We start from the raw sequence: 21,169 nt of genomic DNA, 5'->3' as shown, positions 1-21,169 counted from the left end.
TGTCTGTTTAGCTATTTGAAATAATGCATCTTATTATTTGTTTTCTTTACATACATTGTTTTATTATGTCTATCAATATATTATGATTTAATTGAGCATTGTAAAGCACTGTGAATCTTGAACCTCTGTTTTGATAAAGATTATCATTATTTTCTTTATACGGCCATCATATTTTGCCTGCAAACCCCCCCCCCCCCCCCCCCAAAAAAAAAATTATAAAAAAAAATAAATAATATAAAATATATAAAAAAAATAACATTCATATGAATTCCATTATATTCATGTGTGGGCATCTATTTCATCTCTGTGAAATGTGAAAGATACAATAATCCAGTCGGCTGTATGTGGTAAAAATCATCTTTATGAAATATAAGCATTGAAATTGCAACTAATTATGTGCATGATGGACCGTATAACAGGCAAAGCCAAACCAAACCAAAGTTCTAGAAGGTCACATGAACATCAACCACAGAAACAGCGCTGCACCAGCAGAACTGAACTGAGATGTGGAATAAAATAAAGAATAGAACAGGCTGCAGGAAGTGAGCAGCGCATTAACTGTCTGTGGTCAGGGTGGCTCTCGCCTGAAATTAGGCAGCTTCACCCACAGCCGTGCCCGCTCTGCACAAAAGAGCCAAGCAGGGGCACCTCACATTTCCCGCTTTGGGGCCCCAGAGCAGTGCTCCAGGTGGGGATGGAAACTGCAACCTCAGAGCTCCCAGAGTCACACTCTGGACCCCCAAACCACCATACTGCACTGCTGCCATACACAAAGATACGAAAACTACGCCTGTCCACTCCTTTCATCTTCTGTGAAAGTAGTGTGTGTACAATCTTTATGTTAATAAGCGGGTTATAGGCTAAGCTACAGCAGCGTTTTGTTGATGTTTCGTCTTCATGTCAAAAATTTGATGCATGAAACATAAACACGACTGAGCAATGTATGGTAGCAATGGTAAAGCAAGCTGATTGTGGCAGTAAAAATTACCAAGGAGGGATAGATGGATGCAATACATTCAATCTACCTGTAGATGGGGCAATTATTAAAATCGATGAGTCCTGTATGTACATTTCAGATCAATTTCTTGTAAGATCTTTTACTAAACTGAATTAAATAATCTGGTTTAGGTAATGGATTTTGTATAGGGCTCCTGAATGTATCAGTGATTACCTGTGCCTGATGCCTATCACACCTTTTACAGTCACTTTTATATTAACCTCTACTGTACATGTATTGGAATAGGGGTGGCACGGTGGTGCAGTGGGTAGCACTGTCGCCTCACAGCAAGAAGGCACTGGGTTCGAATCTCGGGTTGAGGCCTTTCTGTCTGGAGTTTGCATGTACCTCCGGGTACTCCGGTTGCCTCCCACGGTCCAATAACATACAAATAGGCCAATTGGAGACTCTAAATTGCCCATAGGTATGAATGTGAGAGTGAATGGTGTGTGTTCCCTGCGATAGATTGGCAACCTGTCCAGAGTGTATTCCTGCCTCTCGCCCAAAGCATGCTTGGATAGGCTCCAGCACCAGCTCCATCTTAGGATAAGAGGGTATAGATAATGGATGGATTGATGGATGTATTGGAATTGGCAAAGCCTCAGATCTTAGCAACAGTTTGTGTTGTAATCCGGAATCACTTTTGTGAAGATAGTAGTTATGTTTATTTTATAAGCATAATATGCCAAAATGAACATAAATATTGACATCTGAATTTCAATAATACAGTGGGGGCAAAGAAATGAGAATTACCCAGTCTTTTTGAAAAGGCACTACTGGTCCAGTCCAGACACAAAGCAAAGACTCCGTATATTTTATTCAAACGTTTGTATTCGATAAAATCTAAAATGTGTATGACCTTCAGGAAGTGAGTCAGATCTGTAACACATTGTTTTATATTTAGTTTGAAGTACTTTCTTCACGGTCACATTCAGCCACACTGCTCTGTCTGTAAGGCTGTTTTATACTAATGGCTCATTAGCAAACCACTGAGGCCAAATCAGAATTCTCTCTTGGTAAGTGTGTTATCATATCATTTCATTTAGTCTAAATTGTGTTACAGTATTTTGTGGTGCACGAAGATTAAACTGGAATCAAATATGAAAATAAAATGCATTTTCTGACTAGAAATGATTGCTGCTTTTTCCATACAAATAACATTCATCAAGTAAAATGCTGTTTGAATCTCTGCTTTCTGGAATCTGTGTGAGCTCTTCATGAAACCCAAAGCATTATTAGGCATCAGCAGCACATTACCTCACTGTGTGGGCTTGTGTAGTAATTGTTATTCTGGTATTTCTGCAAATTAATAGAATGCTCTGACAGTCTTTGTTTGTGCTGTTCATTTTCACAGTGTAAATAATAATCAAGACCTGTATATGTTTATTTGGATAAATATTTTCAATCTGATGCAGCCATGCTCTTCAATACCTTGTTGGTAATCGTCCTCTCCGTGTCAGGTAAATTGTTTGTGTGTTTTTTTTCCAGGAATGTATATAATTTCTATAAAATAATGTTCTACAGTACATTAGTTTGAGTAGTGCAACATCGCGCATCTGAAGAGAGGGGAAAAAAGAGAGAACTTATAAGATGAAGTTTCTCTTCAAACTGAGACAGAGGCATGATATAAATATCTGTGGCTGTACTAAATGATCAGATCTGTTGATTGTGCATGTTGCATTCTTAGAATGACGACACAAGTATTTCAGTGCTACTACATTCTAGCAAAGCTAGCTACTAAGCAAGACTTCCTGTACCTGCGAATCTCACATCGATCAGAGGCTACTGCCATATACTGACATCAGTTAGTACTGAAATACAAGTACAATTATTGATGTTCCATAGTTTTGGAGAAGTTAGGTGCAGTTTATTTAAAGTTTTGTTAATTGAATCCCTTAGCTGTCATGTTGCCAACACATCTTTGTTTTAAAGGATTTCTGAGAAGTGTATTTGTGTGTGTGCGTGCGTGAATTTGTGTGTGTGTGTGTGTGTGCATTTGTGTATGTGTGCGCATGTGTGTGTGTATGTATGTGTATGTATACATGTGTTTGTGTGTATGTGTGCGCATGTGTGTGTGCGCGCGTGTGTGTGTGTGTGTGTGTGTGTACGTGTATGTGTGTCTGCATGTGTGTGTGTGTGTGTGTGTGTGTGTGTGTGCGTGTGTGTTTGTTTGTATTTTTCAGGTGTTCTGAGCCAGAGGGGATGGGGAGTGACTTACACCCCTGAGAGAATCTGTGCCTTAAAGGGGTCTTCAGTAGACATGAGCTGCACTTACTCATATCCCACATCTCACACAGTGCAGAAAACTTTCTGGTTTATTCACTGGAACAAGCCACAGGAGCCTGAGGACCTGTCCCAGGACCCAGAGTACTCTGACCGTGTGGAGTACCTGGGGAATCAGAACAGTGACTGCACTTTCAGAATAAACCAACTGAGTGAAACTGATTCAGGAACATACCGATTCAGGTTCCTGACTGACCTGACTGATGTTGAAAATTCTACTGGAGAACCTGGTGTCACATTAGCAGTTACAGGTAATTATTTTAGGCTATAAAGAGGATTTTCTTCCCACAAGTATGAATGGAAGCTTTTTTACAGGTATAATTTGCTATTTGCAGATCTACAGGTGATGGTGAATCCTGACACAGTGACAGAGGGACAGAGTGTGAGACTGACCTGTAGCACCACCTGCACTCTGACTGGCAGCCCAGCCTTCATCTGGTACAGGGACGGATCTCCTCTGTCCTTCACTGATCAGAGTCACCAGTTCACAGCCAGCAGTGAAGACCGAGGCAGCTACACCTGTGCTGTGAAAGGCTATGAGCTTCGGTCCCCTGCAGTGGCTCTTAATGTGAGATGTGAGTGCTAGGCAAACTTGTGTGGTCGTCAATATTTGTGATTTTCAAAATTCTTCAAATCTCACAAATTTGAAATATTTCAGCCATAATTTTCCACTAAATTGTACAGATTATTTTATGCTGCATGTAAATGTACTGACACTAAAGCAATGGATGAAATTTCAATACCTGAACACATGCTATGATGCAATGATTTGAAAACACTATGTCTGCCTGAGTCAGGTTTAAATTTCACATGAAACTACAAATTATTGTTCCCTCTTTCAGATCGTCCCACGAGCATCTCAGTATCAGTGAGCCCCTCTGGTGAAATAGTGGAGGGCAGTTCAGTGACTCTGACCTGCAGCAGTGATGCCAACCCACCAGTGCAGAGATACACCTGGTATAAGAATAATAGAGCTTTCTCCTCATTGAGAGGATCAAAAAGGAGTTATACCATTAATAACATCAAATCCGGGGATGCTGGAGAATACTATTGCGAGGCAGAGAATGTGATTGGGACAGACAGATCTCCTCATATAAATCTCAAAGTGCTGTGTGAGTAATTCTGTACTGTCATTTAGAATGGCTTGGATGGGCAGCATCTTCCGTGAAAATAGCCTATGCTCATATGTCTGAAAGCTGTGGCCTGTTTGTTAAGCTAAAAATGAGTAGAACATACACTTTGATTTACTGCTGGGTGATATCATTAAATAATATGACGTAAAACAGTGTGATATATGTTATGTGCATAAGTTTATATTATAGAGTAATGTAGTAGTGTAGTCACAGTATAGTATATACTTTGTTAAATCTATACTGTACATTGTATATGTAAATCTAGTGATGTGCCATATTTGTGGCTCTTCATTTCTGTACGTTAAGCCTGAAATGCTGGAAGAACTGAGGTTGTGAACCCACAGTGGGTTTCCTATAACTGAGCTAAGTAAGTGTGACATCTATATAAAACTGCAGGACGTGTTATTTTCTCTTTCAGATCCTCCTAAGAGCATCTCAGTATCAGTGAGTCACTCTGGTGAAATAGTGGAGGGCAGTTCAGTGACTCTGACCTGCAGCAGCACTGCCAACCCACCAGTGCAGAGATACACATGGTATAAGAATAACAGAGCTGAATCCTCATGGAGAGGATCCAGTTACACCATTAAAAGCATCACACTGCAGGATGCAGGAGAATACACCTGTCAGGCAGACAATGGGATTGGGACAAACATCTCTCCTCCTAAACGTCTTAATGTGCAGTGTGAGTATATCAGTGCATCTCAGCTTTAAACACACAGAGCAGAGAGTCAGTATCTCCTGAGTGTCTTTGTGCAGCTTCACTGTAGTAAGACACTGAGTAAAGCAGTCACACTGGCCAGTGGAGGAGAATGATGAGCCTGATCACGCTGACATGTCTTAAGTAAAGCATGTTGTCATTTTGAATTTGCACAGGGAAAAAAATGTCACATGTAGTGGTTGAACATTAACAGAATGAAGCTATCATTATTAATGACCATGCTAAAAATGATTATATCTAAATATTGCTATTGTCACTTTTGAAAACTTGCCTGTCCTGAGTCATTTGTGAACTAACCTTTAAAAAGCTGCAGTATATCCAGTTCATTTTAAAACAAAGCACGACATACTGGGATATTCACATTGTGGGATTTCAGCTCCATTATATACTTTACTTTGAAATAAATGTCCCTGCTGGTGCTTTGATATGCAACACATTGAGTGAGAAATTATATTGAATTTAACACATTTTTCTAATTAATTTAGATGCTCCCAAGAACACCTCAGTGTGACATCTATATGAAACTGCAGGACCTGTTATTTTCTTTTTCAGATTCTCCCAAAATCACCTCAGTATCAGTGAGCTCCTCTGGTGAAATAGTGGAGGGCAGGTCAGTGACTCTGACCTGCAGCAGTGATGCCGACCCAACAGTGCAGAGATACACCTGGTTAAAGAAGACTGGATCTGTATTCTTGAGGAGAGGAACAGAACGGAGTTACATTATTAAAAACATCACACTGCAGGATGCAGGAGAATACTACTGTGAGGCAGAGAATACGATTGGGACAAAAAGATCTCCTCCTAAACATCTTGATGTGCAGTGTGAGTATATCAGTGCATCTCAGCTTCAGACACACAGAGCAGAGAGTCAATATCTCCTGAGTATCTTTGGGAAACTTTGCAATCATAAGACACTGAGTAAAGCAGTCACACTGGCCAATGAAGGGAGAATCTTATGAAGATATAATTAATTTAACATTATGAGTAAGCCAGATGATACGGACATGTCATAAGTTAAACGAGTTTGCACGGGGCAAACAGACATACCGTATGTACTGTAGATGTTTTATACCAAATAATAGTTACTCTTAATACACCAAGCAAACAGGTTTGTGTGTTTCTTTTTCTATTTTTAACCTTTCTAAATAATGCTAAATAAAATTTCTTATCTAAATACTGCTGTCATTATTGAAAGCTTTTCTAACCTGTGTCTCAAGGCCATTTACCAACCCCCATAAAACGATGCAGTATATTCTACTCATTTCCAAAGTATGCATTTGCAGTGCGATATTTCAGCTTCATTATAAACTTTCCTTTGCAATAAATGGTTCTGAATCTATTTGAGACAAATCACAGAGATCGAGAAATTATATGGAATTTAACACATTTCTCCATTGATTTTAGATGCTCCCAAGAACACCTCAGTATCAGTTAGCCCCTCTGGTGAAATAGTGGAGGGCAGTTCAGTGACTCTGACCTGCAGCAGTGATGCCAACCCACCTGCGCAGAACTACACCTGGGTTACAAAGAATGACACTGGAGTCTGGCAGGCAGGATCTGGACAGAGTTTGAACTTTTCTAACTTTAGATCCTGGAACAGAGGACAGTACTACTGTGAGGCACAGAACAGTCTTGGAGCTCAGAATGCTTCTGCTATACTGGTCACAGTGCAAGGTAGGACCAGAACATATTTTATACAATATTTTATACGATATTGATTATGATCCATAGGCTACAAACCAATGCTGATCATGATACTGGTGCTACAATACGAATTGGATCATGGTAGATAATGATGATGAGAAGTTTAACTAAAAGTATCATGATGCCAGCATTGAATTCAGTAAAATTCAAATGTACTGAAATTTTTAGTAAAGGTAGGCATATAAGGGGTGTATTTAAACATTTATGAACTTTCGCTTTAAGGACCTTGGTGAGGCATGTTATGAAATGAACACTGCTATAGCATAACTGACAGGGCTACATCTCTCTGACTTTGCTTAGGAGGTCAGTCACTGATCGCGGCTGCAGCTGTGGGAGTGGCTGCCATTTTGGCTCTTTTGTTTCTGGGTGTTGTGTGCATGAGGTACGTGGCTGAAAATGAGTCGGTTTGTGGTCCAGTGTGAATTACTGTATGTCTGATTTAGATTCATAGTTTAAAACGAGTGTACATTTCTGTAGAATCTTGTTGTCATGCACTAACTACATTATATCATGCTGATGCCATATCCCCCCCTCTAATGTCTGATTAGAGCTTAGACCATTACATTATTAGTCATTTTATTTTATTGCGATGTCAATTTTCATACACTTTGACTGATAGGTTTTAGTGTCCAAATAAGTTTAATATCAGACCTGTATTATGGGGTTACAAAATCCCATTAAAGCTTGCTCTTAATATGAATCATGTGGACAGCTGCAGCCCATAATGAAGTGTTGACAAACACATCAATTTGCCCTTGAGCTGCAGTCAGTGTTGGTTTGAATAAAGCAGAACTACATTTACTGGGCAGGAAGAAGCTTCTCGTAACTCAGGCTCATTTCCTGTGACCAAATGACATCTGAATAATAAAAAATATGCACATACATGGGCACTACTGCCTCAGCAATACACATCATTCAAACAAATGCAAATTGTTGTTTGCACAAGAGGGGGCTCTTTAAATATTTGTCTGAAGGTAGATTTATGTTATATTTTTATTATTTTTATCTGAATAATCAGGAGGAGAAAATCAACAAATGAGACAGAAGGGGACAGGCAGGTGAGTCAGTGAAATCAGTCTGCATATGTGCATACATGTATTTATCTATGGAAAACCGAAATTCGATAACACTTTCTATGATGCCTGTCTATAATACGTTATATACTACTTATATAGTATGCTCATAATACAGTACAAAAAGAGTTATGAAGACTGTTTAACACTCATAATGCTTTATAACAGTAGTCATAAGACATGATTTATTTATTTATTTATATAGCACCTTTCTTACAAATAAGTAGAAAGCATAGCAGTGTGTGCCATATGGCCTTGAAGGTTTATTAGATTATCTACAGAGGGTATGATCTTCTCTGTGTAATTTTTCAGTGTGTTGACATGCTTAATGGAAATATTTCAGGAGTTAATTATGTGTATTCCCCTATAAAGGACAGTTTCGGTTTCTCAAATGGGTTTGTAGTATATGACAGAAACATGCTACACCGTACAATACTGCTTTTGTGCATATAATAATCTGTTCATTACATACAGAGGCAGGGAGAGTGACTTGTACTTTATCTGTTGTATTCACCTGATTTCAGTGAATAAATACAAAGAGATTATTGTTGTGATGAGGGTTTATTGCTATTGGTTATTGAAAATATATGCTTTGAAATGAATGGAGTATTTCAGTGTGAAATCTTTCCAAGATTTTAAGAAAACCCACTGTAAAATTAGTCATGTTAGAGTCAAAATAAGTTGTATTAAGTGTATTACATTTGTATGTCTGGTTCAGCTGATATTTAACTGCTGATGGCATTTATTTTAAAATAAAACATTGATTCATTAGCTGATTTTTTTATATCAGGTTAAATGCATGTTTTTATGTTAATGGGGGCGAGTAGCTCACTCCAGCTCTGAGGAGCTCACTGAAATGAACAGGACCTTTCTGTGGATCTTTCCCATCCTCCTCCTGCCTCTTTTCTTTACCCTGCAGGGGAATAAAAGCCCCATTTATGGCAACGTCTCAGGGATGGCAATGAGTCACACTGGAACACAGGGTACGGACACAGACGATGGTGAAGTTCCCCTCTACCTCTCTGTGTTGCCCGCTAACACCCGCAACCAGGAGTAGGTTCTGTACTGGATGCTGGCGTACTGTACTTCATTGTTCAGTACGCCAGCATCCAGTTCCACCCCTCCAGTGCTGCCCCCAGGTGAGAATATCCCACCTTTATACTACCTGTGCTGACTGTCGCTCTGTCAGGTCTATTATCTCTCTCCAGCAGCTTTTATCATAGACTTCTCTCTCTGATTGGGGTCAGGTGAGTGTCCATTCCATGCAGGTTTTTGGTTTAGCCCAGCACTACAACACCTGATTCAACTAATTAACTCATCATGGTCTTCAATCAAGACCTTGATGAGTAGAATCAGGTGTCTTTACTCCTGGGCAAGAACACAAACCTGCAACTACTCTGGCCCTTTTTGGATAAGATTTTTTTTAAAAGACATTTTTCTGAATGAATAGCATTGCAGGAATTGACATATCTTCTTTGTGCAAATCAAGGCTCTGGCTTCTTTGGCAAACAGGATATGTCACTGGGGCTTGGGAGCTTCTTCTTTTTATGTTAGACTGTATTTTGCTTTGAGTCACATTTATATTTTGGTTGTGAGCTTGATGCTGCCCAAAGCCTAGTTCAGATATTTAAAAATGCTGTCATCTCTTGCTGTTTCTTTGCTGGAAACTTGTCCACCAGGTCAATAGAAGAAAACGGTCATAATGAGGACAGGCTGATCTAGACTCATCATTTGACATGCTCTGCTTTTCCGCTTTATTTCCTCACCTTTTCACTTGCCTGTAGTGTGACCTCAGTCTATGACATCACAGTGATGTAATGTTTGCCTGAAGCAAAATTCCAGAAAATCCTTTGGTAGCGGAACTTTCTGTAGCTTGTGCTTAATGTAGCATGTTGTGCCTAAATGTGATAAAGGCTCAGGTAGGATTGACTTAAATGAGAATGTCTTTGACTTTGATAGAGTCTAAATGTGCTGTTTTATCCATGCAGGTCAACTGCACCATCAGTACAGGAAGACTGTGTTCTCTACAGCACACTTCGATATCAGGAAACATGAAAACAAGGCATCCAGATCTCTTTTGTCACAAGCTGCAGACCAATGCTGGTTATGCAGTACGCATCTGGACTTCTGAATGTGAGATCATGTTCAGTGTTTGTGCTTCCCCTCTAAACAGCAAATACTATGTCAGGAAAACAATCCTCAAGCAGAAACTTCATTTGCAAGGCATGGATCAAACATTTACTTCATTCATTTAAGAGTATTTACTAAAACCAGTGAATATAAGATTGAAAGGCGGACATGCAGGTGACTCAGGACTGGACAAGGAGAGATTCTGTCCTTCATAAGGGAGATGGATAAGGGAACAATCAGCTCTAGTCCTCACATTGAAGACGAGACTCTAGGACTCTTTCAGTTACTCCATCCCCTATACCTCCAATGTGCAAACTCTCCTCATGAACTCAGGTCACATGACTGTGCCTTTGTCACATGACCAGGATGACTGTGGTTATTGCGTCTGCAAAGATGTACTCAGAATGGATCATTCCTTTGGCATTCTATCAACATTTACATGCATAACAGCTCATGTCTTCATATTGTACACAAGGTATTATCATGATGTTGGTGACTGAAAGCCATTATCATTGCTGAATGTATTCATTGGCCAAATATACTGGAGAATTGGGCTTTATATATAATTCAATGTCTTAAATTATTTTATTAATACTTGTATAACAGTTACTATTACAGACATTCTTGTGCACATTTTGTGATTATATTGTGCTTATTACTGAACTGGTCCCATCTAGAGTATAAATTCACATAACGTGAATTTGTTTTCCACATTCTTTATGTTTATTTTTTGTTTTACTAAACGTTAGAATTCAGAGGATACCTTGAATTTTTTAAAACAATCATCCAATGACATAATAAAAAAAAAAAACATATGCTTGAAGAATTTTGTAAGTAAACCGTGTACTGTAGGTGTTACCCCCTGGGTTCTGCTGATGGAATAGAACATGTGCAGGAAAAGCACTAAACAGGTACTTTAAAAAAACATCCCACAGGGCCTGCTGGATTTCCAAATGAAAAAAAAAGTCTATATATAAATATATATATATAGTAGACACAGGATGGGTAAGGAACCCAGTGGAAAAATTTAGCAAATGATGTCATCAGTACTGTCATTTATGTTTTAGTATGGGGAGAGACCTGCACCACATTGAGTTAAATGAAATAAATAGAAAATATATCTTTTATAAACTGTTAAAAAAAAAAAGAAAAAAAAAACTTTAACACCCAGATTCATGTATGTTAAACATGCTGTTTGTGGCAGTGAAATTAACCTCAGGAGGAGAGATGAATGCAGTGCACCTTTTTTGCCTTTAGATGGCACTATTACTGCATGACATGAGTCCTGTCTGAGCATTTCAGATCGATTTCCCCCAAGATCTTTTGCGAAGCTGAATTAAGTAATCTGGTTTAGGTAATGGTTTTTTGTATGGGGCTCCTGAACCTAAGAGTGTTTACCTGTGCCTGATGCCTATCACACCTTTTGCAGACTCATTAATATTAAGCTCTTCTGCTTTTACAGACTGTTTATACTGTACATGTATTGGAATAGGACAAGCCTCAGACCTTAGCAACAGTGTACGCATTAGCAGATAGCTTCCTGCTAGTAGCTTTAGTTCACATTGCCTGTGCAGTCACAGATGTTTTAATTCAGTCATGCACATGCAGCTGGATGCATATTTTTATTTGTTATTGTTTTACAAGATCTGAAATAAAAACAAAATTCATCTGGGAACAGACAGAAATGCTGAAATTTAAAAAACATTAAAAAAAAAAAAACAGAACCAATGTCTGTATTAATTGCACATCAGTGAATGGAATAAAGGTCTCAAGTGAATTCATACATGTGCTTATGTGAGATGTGTGATTGAACTGCTGCACCCATTTAAATGGTTTGTGGACTGGGAAGGCCTCTGTAAGTGTAGCGAGAGGGAGTGGTGCAAAGTGGGGGGGTGGGAGGCACAGATAAAGGCACAGAGGCAGGGGAGTGTTGTTCAGGTATTTTTGTTGGAGGGAAGGTAGCCAGCTTTCCAGAGAGTTTTAAGAGTGATCGGTAAGCAGTGCTGTATTGTAAGTTATAGTAGTGATAGCCCGTCCGCACATTTCCAAGGAATAAACAAGTCAAAGGAGGAATCCCTGTGCTGGCTGGCTGTTTCCGAGTATTTGCTCACGCTACAGAAACACGGCAACGATGAAGCACTCACCCACGGCCTTACGCCATGTTGTTTACATGCGTGTGCATGCGTGTACATTGAAGTGTGCACGTCAGCATGTCTGTCTTATAGAGCGTGTGGATTCAGGAATATTTACAAATGCAAAGTTTGATTTCATTATTGCATATGTCCAAAAGGATCAGGAATTATGCTTGTAAGCAGAATTGTTATGTTTTTTTTTACAATATCCAAAATAAACATAATTGCAAATTGCAAAGAAGAGCAGCTGCTGTCATTGATATTCATATTGGAATCTGAATCTCAATAAGAGTACGGAGTTACCCAGCCTTTTAAAAATGTTCAATTAGTCCTGACCAGACGCAAAGCTAATGAGTGCGTTTGTTCTGCCATTTTTATCAGTTAACTTTTCAAATGTGCATGACCTGAAAAAGGGGAAGTAAGTCAGATCTGCATCAGCACATTCTAATTTTATATTGTGAAGCATTATATAATTTAGTAATGTGAAGCATTTTATTTCCGATCATATTCAGCCACACTGCTCTGTTTGTAAGGCTGTTTAATACTAATGGCTCATTAGCAAAGCACTGAGGCCAGATCAGAACTCTCTCCTGGTAAGTGCATTATCATATTATTTAATTTAATCAAAATGTCACAATATTTTGTGGTGCAAGAAGATTGAACTGGGATAAATCAAAAAATAAAATGTATTTTCAGACTAGAAATGATTGCTGTTTCTTCCATACAAATATCAATTGTCAAGTAGCATCCTGTCTGAGTCTTTGCTGTCTGGACTGTGTGAGCTCTTCATAAAAAACGGAGTATTTAGGGACATTAGCAGCACAAACTCACTGTGTGCGCTTGTGTAGTATTTGTTAGTTTGGTATTTCAGGAATAATATCAAATATTCTGACAGTGTTTGTTTCTGCCATTTTCACAGTGTAAATAATAATCAAAACCTGTATATGGGTATTTGGATGAATAATTTCAATCCAATGCAGCCATGCTCTTCAAAACCTTGTTGGTAATCATTCTCTCTGTGTCAGGTAAATTGTTTATATTTTTTTTAGTTCTGATGTTTCAGTCTGCATATACAGTATTTATCAGCATGTGTTCCTATGTATTAGTCTCCCTTCATTATCTCAATTAGAAGCAAAAGTGAATACATTTAAATTGCTTTAGAAAGGAGAAAGGAGTGCATATAATTTCTATAAAATAATGTTCTACAGTACATTAGTTTAAAGTAGTGCAATGTTTCTCATCTGAAGAGAGGGGGGAAAAAGAGAGAACTTATAAGCAGTTCCTCTTCACCCAGCTTTAAAACTGAGAAAGAGGCATGATATAAATACCTGTGGTTTTACTAAATGATCAGAGCTGTCTCAGAATGACGACACACGTATTCTGATGCCACATATTTTAATGAAAGCAGTTTTTCACTGCAAGCAAAACATAACAGTTTTCAGCTGACAGTATACCTCAGATACTCACTCTTGATTGGCTTAATGCTATTGTGCAACAAAGCTTGCTACTAAGCAAGACTTTCTGTGCTCATGAATCTCACATTTATTGATGGCTACTGTTATCTACTGACGTCAGTTGGTATTGAAATAGCTAACAGAGGGACAAAAGATTATGTTGACAGGTAATCAGTATGACGCTGCAAATTGTTATATCACTGAAAATACAACAACGACCAAAATATATTATGGGATGTTCAGAAATAATATCAACCAAACGAACCACAACTCTGCCTCCAGAGCATATCCAGGGTGCCACATGCACAGTTATTGATGTTCTATATATTTGGGCAAGTTAGGTGCAGTAGTTTTAAAGTTTTGTATATTGAATCCCTTATCTGTCATGTTGCCAACACATCTGTGTTTTAAATTTGTGTGTGTGTGTGTGTGTGTGTGTGTGTGTGTGTGTGTGTGTGTGTGCATGTGTATGTGTGTCTGCGTGTGTGTGTATGTGTGTGTGTGTGTGTCTGCGTGTGCATGTGTGTATGTATGTGTGTGTGTGTATGTGTGTGTATGTGTGTGTGATTTTCAGGTGTTCTGAGCCAGAGGGGATGGAGAGTGACTTACACCCCTGAGAGAATCTGTGCCTTAAAGGGGTCTTCAGTAGACTTGCGCTGCACTTACTCATATCCCCCGAATTACACAGTGAAGAAAACATTCTGGTTTATTTATGACTGGAACAGTAAACGGGAGGGTGAGCCTGAGGACCTTTCCCAGAATGCAGAGTACTATCACCGTGTGGCGTACTGGGGGAATAAGAACAAAGTCAGCACTTTCAGAATAAACCAACTGAAAGAAAGCGATTCAGCAATATATCGCTTCAGGTTCCTGACTTACAGCCAAGATGGAAAATATACTGGTCTGCCTGGAGTCTCATTGACAGTTACAGGTAATTCTAAACTTGCTTTATACACTACGAACTGGCAGTACTCCTAATCATTTTCTAATAGAAACAGAATGGTCTTTTTATCATGTTGATTCTTGTGTGCAGGTCTTCAGGTGAAAGTGACAGAGAATGAGGCACAGAGTGTAACACTGACCTGTAGCAGCACCTGCACTTTGAGTGGCAGCCCAACCTTTACCTGGTACAAGAATGGAAAAGTTGTCCGCTATCAAAATAAATACTCCCTCAATTTAGCGAGCACTGATGATATGGATCGCTACTCCTGTGCTACAGGAGGAGTCACTTCCCCTGCAGTCAATGTGAAATGTGAGTGTCTGCCCCCCTTCTGTTTTACCGGGAAATAATGCATGCAGGGCCGGCCCGAGGCATAAGCGAACTAAGCGGCTGCTTAGGGCCCCCGTGTCCACCAGGGGGCCCCCATGCGGTATTCATCCCCTATCGCAAAACCAGCGTTAGTAATTTAAAACGGAATGACAACCGAATATTTCATAACAACGTAATGTAAGATGGATTTTACAAAGCAACCACGCCCCACCCCACCCCCACCCCCCCAGGCAACAGATTAAAAAGGGGCTGCCAGAAGTAGAGATACGGACAGATACTCCTGTGCTGTAAGAGACTATGAGCATCTTATTTCCCCCGCCGTGACTCTCAGTGTGAGATGTGAGTGTTTGAGGTCACATTTGTGTATTTTTATTAAGTTATGCACAAGAACTAATTCTTCTGAGAGAACAAGCATTCCATTATCAGACAGATTGAGATTTTGGGGTCTCAGCTGACTTCCGTCTTTAATTGAAATGAAATGCTGGACCATTTACAGTAATATGCATTCATACATTTATTGTGGGTTCTGTACAATGTGGAATTTTGTTGAATAACTCAGTATATTGTGTTATTGTATTTCTTCTTCTCACTCAGGTGTAAAGGTTGAAATGAAATCTGACACAGTGAATGAGGGAGTGAGGGTGACACTAACCTGTAAAATCACCTGCACTGACCTGACTGGCAGCCAAACATTCATCTGGTACAAGAATGGACAATCTCCGTTTTACATCGCCCAGAAATATGAAAATCATAACTACCTTCAGTTCAAAGCCAGCAGTGGAGATGCAGGCAGCTACTCCTGTGCAGTAAGAGGCCATGAGAATCTCCCGTCCCCAGCAGTGACTCTCTGTGAGTATTTGAGGACAAACTCATGCATTTAACTTTACTGAGTCTCATTTGTTACTAATTTTGAAAAGCGGTGATGCAGTTGTACTTTAATGTACCTTTAAAAGACATGAGAACTGGGCAGAAGAGCAACCTGCAGATAATGATTAGGAAATGAAAGTTATTATGTTTAGAAACGATATCGGATTAAGTTAATTCTAAAAATTGAAAGAAAGATGGCATTGCAATAATAGCAGTCAAACAAAATGACATAATGGAAACACTGAGGAAAAGGAAACATACTTTAACTGAGGTAAGTGTGAGATCTATATAAAACTGCAGGACCTGTTATTTTCTCTCAGATCCTCCTCAGAGCATCTTATTATCAGTGAGCTCCTCTGGTGAAATAGTGGAGGGCAGTTCAGTGACTCTGACCTGTAGCAGTGATGCCAACCCCCCAGTGCAATACTACACCTGGTTTAAGAATAACAGAGCTGTATCCTCAGACAAACAAAATGAAATTATCATTATTAATGCACTCCAAGCTAAAAAGACATATCAAAATGCTGCTGTTGCTTTTGGAATCTTGTTTGTACTGTGTCATTTACCCACTACGATGAAAAGCTTCAGTACATCCAGTTAATTTTTTAACAAAGCATGACACACTGGGAAATTCAAAGAATGAGATTTCAGCTTCATTATAAACTTCACTTTGAAATAAATGTCTCTGCTAGTGTTTTGAGATGTTACAGTGATCATACTGACGTGTCTTAGGTAAAACGTGTAGTCATTTTGAGTTTGCAAAGGGCAAAAAAGGTCTCACATGCTGCTGTTCAACTTTAAAAAATGAAGTTATCATTTTGAATGAAGATGCTAAAAAGACATATCTAAATACTTCTGTCTCTTTTGAAAACTTGATTCTGCTGTGTCATTTTCCAACTACCATAGAAAGCTACAGTATATCGGGTTCATTATGTAATAAAGCATGATATACTGGGATATTTACTGTAACAGGTTCTGGAGTCCTTTTCCCCACAAACCACTCAATCCGTCGTTGTTAGAGACACCAAGGCTTTATTGTGCGCTCGATACCAAAAACACGAAAACTAAAACAAAACAAAACAAAACGCACAGGATAAGGATGGGGATTAGATGGCATGCCGCTCCCGCGTGCGTCTCTCATTCCAGCACCCCGGTCTCACTGCAGGCAGAGCATATAAACCATTACCAATCAATTGTAACTGCAAACAGGCGTGGTTGTTAGCCAGCTATACTGCTCCCACTCCGCCTGCAGATGGCGCCCAAACCACACCACCCCTCAACATCACATTGTGAGATTTCATCTGATATAAACATTACTTTGAAATAAATGTCTCTGCTAGTGTTTTGAGATGCTACACAGTGAGTGAGAAATTATATGGAATTGAGCACATTTTTCTAATGATTTTAGATGTTCCCAAGAATACCTCTGTGTGACTTTTGTTTAAAACTGCAGTACCTGTTATTTTCTCTTTCAGATCCTCCTAAGAACGTCTCAGTATCAGTGAGTCCCTCTGGTGAAATAGTGGAGGGCAATTCAGTGACTCTGACCTGCATGAATAATGCCAACCCACCAGTGCAGAAATACACCTGGTATAAGAATAATAGAGCTGTATCCTCATGGAGAGGCTCCAGTAACACCATTAAAACCATCACACTGAAGGATGCAGGAGAATACTACTGTGAGGCAGAGAATGTGATTGGGACAAACAGATCTCCTCCTAAACATCTTGATGTGCAGTGTGAGTATATCAGTGCATCTCAGCTTCAGACACACAGAGCGGAGAGTCAGTATCTCCTGAGTGTCTTTGGGTAACTTCACAGCAGTAAGACACTGAGTAAAGCAGTCACACTGGCCAATGGAGGGGACATCTTGTAAATATATAATTAATTTAACATGAGGAGTAAGCCAGATGATACGGACATGTCATAAGTTGCACAGGGCAAACAAACATACCATATGTACTGTAGATGTTTTATACCAAGTAATAGTTACTCTTAATAAACCAAGCAAACAGGATTGCATGTTTCTTTTTCTATTTTTATCCTTTCTAAATAATGCTAAATACTTTTTTTTTTTTTTTATCTAAAGACTGCTGTCATTATTGAAAGCTTTTCTTACCTGTGTCTCAAGACCATTTACCAACCCCCATAAAACGATGCAGTATATTTTACTCATTTCCAAACAAAGAAAGCATTTGCAGTGTAATATTTCAGCTTCATTATAAACTTTCCTTTGCAATAAATGGTTCTGAATCTATTTGAGACAAATCACAGAGATTGAGAAATTATATGGAATTTAACACATTTCTCTTTTGATTTTAGATGCTCCCAAGAACACCTCAGTATCAGTGAGTCCCTCTGGTGAAATAGAGGAGGGCAGTTCAGTGACTCTGACCTGCAGCAGTGATGCCAACCCATCAGTGCAGAACTACACCTGGGTTAAGAAGAATGACACTGGAGTCTGGCAGGCAGGATCAGGACAGAGTTTGAACTTTTCTAACTTTAGATCCTGGAACAGAGGACAGTACTACTGTGAGGCACAGAACAGACTTGGAGCTCAGAATGCTTCTGCTCTACTGGTCACAGTGCAAGGTAGGACCAGAACATATTTGATACAATATTTTATCTGACGCTGATTATGATCCAGAGGCTACAAAGCAATGCTGATCATAATATTGGTGCTACAATCTGAACTGGATCATGGTAGATAATGATGATGAGCAGTGTAACTAAAAGTATCATGATGCCAGCATTGAATTCAGTAAAATTCAAATGTACAGAAATTTCTAGTAAAGGTAGGCATGTAAGGGGTGTATTTAAACATTTATAAACTTTCGCCTTAAGGACCTTGGTGAGGCATGTTGTGAAATGAACACTGCTATATCATAACTGACACGGATACATCTCTCTGACTTTGCTTAGGAGGTCAGTCAGTGATCGCGGCAGCAGCTGTGGGAGTGGCTGCCATTTTGGCTCTTGTGTTTATGGGTGTTGTGTGTGTGAGGTACGTGGTTGTAAATGAGTCGGTCTGTAGTCACTCCAGTGTGAATTACTGTATGTCTGATTTAGACTCATAGTTTAAAACGAGTGCACATTTTTGTGGAATGTTTTTGTCAAGCATGAGCTACGTTACATCATGCTGACGCCATACTCCCCCCTCTAATGTCTGATTAGTGCTTAGACCACTGCATTATTAGATATTTTGTTTTATTGAGATGTCAATTTTATAAACTTTGACTGATGCGTGTCCGAATTAGTTTATCAAACCTGTATGATGGGGTAACAGAATCCCCTTAAAGCTTTACATGTGGCACATACATGGGCACTATTGCCTCAGCAATACACATCATTCAACCAAAAGCAAAATGCTGTTTATACAAGTGGGGGCTGTTTAAAGGTTTGTCTGAAGGTAGATTTACTTTTTATTTTTCTTTCTTTTTCGAATAATCAGGAGGAGAAAATCAACAAATGAGACAGAAGGGGACAGGCAGGTGAGTTAATGAAATCAGTCTACATATATGCATACATGTATTTATATACGAATGTAATATATATTTTGATAATGCATAATGCATTCTTTAAGCAAAAACGGAAATTTGGTTAACACTGTCTATGATGCCTGTCTATAATGCATTATATACTTATAATGCATTATAATCTGCTCATAATACAGTATAATTAGAGTTATGAAGATTGATTCATACTCATAATGCTTCATAACAGTAATCATGAGACCTGATTTATTAATTTATATAGCACCTGTGTATTGCTAATGGGGATCCTAAATAAATAAATAAGCCTTTCTTACAAATAAGTAGAAAGCATAGCAGTGTGTGCCATGCGACCTTGAAGGTTTATTAGATTATGTACAGATTTACTGTATGAGGTTATGATCTTCTATGTGTGTTTACATGCTGAATGGAAATATTTCAGGAGTTAATTATGTGTATTCCCCTGTTAAGGACAATTTCATTTTCTCAAAAGGGATTGCAGTATGTGACAGTAACGTTACACAGTACAATACTGCTCATGTGCATGTAATAATCTGTGCATTACATAGAGAGCCAGGGAGAGTGACTTGTACTGTATGTGTTGTATTCACCTGTTTCCAATGAATAAATACACAGATTATTGTTGTGATGGTGGTTTATTGCTATTGGTTATTGCAAATATATGCTTTGGAATGAGAGAAGTACTTCAATATGCAATCTATCCAAGATTTTATGAAAACCCACTGTAAAACAGGTCATGTTAGAGACAAGAAATCGTATTAAGTCTATTACGTTTCATGTCTGGTTCAATTGATATTGAACTGCTGATGGCATGTATTTGAAAATAAAACATTGATTCATTAGCTGATTTTTTTATATCAGGTTAAATTGATGTTTTGGAGTTAATGGGGGCGAGTAGCTCACTCCAGCTCTGAGGAGCTCACTGAAATGAACAGGACCTTTCTGTGGAACTTTCCCATCCTTCTCCTGCCTCTTTTCTTTACCCTGCAGGGGAATAAAAGCCCCATTGATGGCAACGTCTCAGAGATGGCAATGAGTCACACTGGAACACAGGGTACGGACAGAGACAACGATGAAGTTCCCCTCTACGCCTCTGTTCAGCCCGCTAACACCCGCAACCAGGAAGAGCTTCTACCCTCCACTGTTCAAAAGTCACTCCCCCAGTGTGAGGAGGGTGTTCAGTACGCCAGCATCCAGTTCCCCCCCTCCAGTGCTGCCCCCAGGTGAGAATATCCCACCTTTATACTACCTGTGCTGACTGTCGCTGTGTCAGGTCTATTATCTCTCTCCAGCAGCTTTTATCACAGGCTGCTCTCTCTGACTGGAGCCAGACGAGGCCTCTATGGAGTCAGCAGGAGAACGACCCTCACTGGACAGACCAGAGTGTCTCACTGGATAGACCAGAGTGTCTCACTGGATAGACCAGAGTGTCTCACTGGATAGACCAGAGTGTCTCACTGGACAGGCCAGAGTGTCTCACTGGTTAATAGACCAGAGCGTCTCACTGGATAGACCAGAGTGTCTCACTGGATAGACCAGAGTGTCTCACTGGATAGACCAGAGTGTCTCACTGGATAGACCAGAGCTTCTCACTCATTAATAGACCAAAGTGTCTCACTGGGGAGAGCTGAGATGGTTGTGCTGTGATTTATATTAGAAAAAAACATAAAGAATTTTTTAGATTCTATCATCAGCGTGTACAATATTAGAAATTAATGATAGCCAAAAAACGTACATCTATAACACTTGGACATGTAAGCATCAACAAATCAAACCCTGGACACAAAATACAAAAGCATTTCAGAGAAAAATGCAAATGTGCATTTCTGAGATTCCAATACTTCGCAGTACACCTGTAACAGTTTATATATTGATATGTTTGCAGGACCGGGTGTT

The 21,169-nt window shown here is 39.3% G+C and overlaps 2 protein-coding genes across 2 annotated transcripts in view; one reads left to right on the top strand and one right to left on the bottom strand.

Moving 5' to 3' along the window:
- LOC118232142 (basement membrane-specific heparan sulfate proteoglycan core protein-like) overlaps positions 1 to 21,169 on the bottom strand; it is a 1,449,502-nt gene that overhangs the window by 280,171 nt on the left and 1,148,162 nt on the right. The gene's annotated exons all lie outside the window — the stretch shown is intronic.
- On the top strand, positions 3,187 to 16,368 carry LOC118232179 (B-cell receptor CD22-like). The gene is made up of 5 exons (XM_035426898.1): positions 3,187 to 3,531; positions 3,616 to 3,855; positions 14,658 to 14,876; positions 15,489 to 15,743; positions 16,082 to 16,368. Exons 1-5 carry the CDS (start codon positions 3,258 to 3,260, stop codon positions 16,360 to 16,362), a joined length of 1,269 nt encoding a protein of 422 aa, XP_035282789.1. The 5' UTR covers positions 3,187 to 3,257; the 3' UTR covers positions 16,363 to 16,368.

This window comes from Anguilla anguilla, chromosome 1 (assembly GCF_013347855.1).
Source record: "Anguilla anguilla isolate fAngAng1 chromosome 1, fAngAng1.pri, whole genome shotgun sequence".
Taxonomy (NCBI): domain Eukaryota; kingdom Metazoa; phylum Chordata; class Actinopteri; order Anguilliformes; family Anguillidae; genus Anguilla; species Anguilla anguilla.
This window is presented reverse-complemented; position numbering and strand designations above follow the sequence as displayed.

Bases quoted from the DNA above. Each gene is read 5' to 3' on its own strand.
- LOC118232179 (XM_035426898.1), top strand. From the start codon at position 3,258: ATGAGCTGCACTTACTCATATCCCACATCTCACACAGTGCAGAAAACT. The intron at 3,532-3,615 runs GTAATTATTTTA...TGCTATTTGCAG, and splicing joins TGTCACATTAGCAGTTACAG to ATCTACAGGTGATGGTGAAT. The intron at 3,856-14,657 runs GTGAGTGCTAGG...TCTTGTGTGCAG, and splicing joins AGTGGCTCTTAATGTGAGAT to GTCTTCAGGTGAAAGTGACA.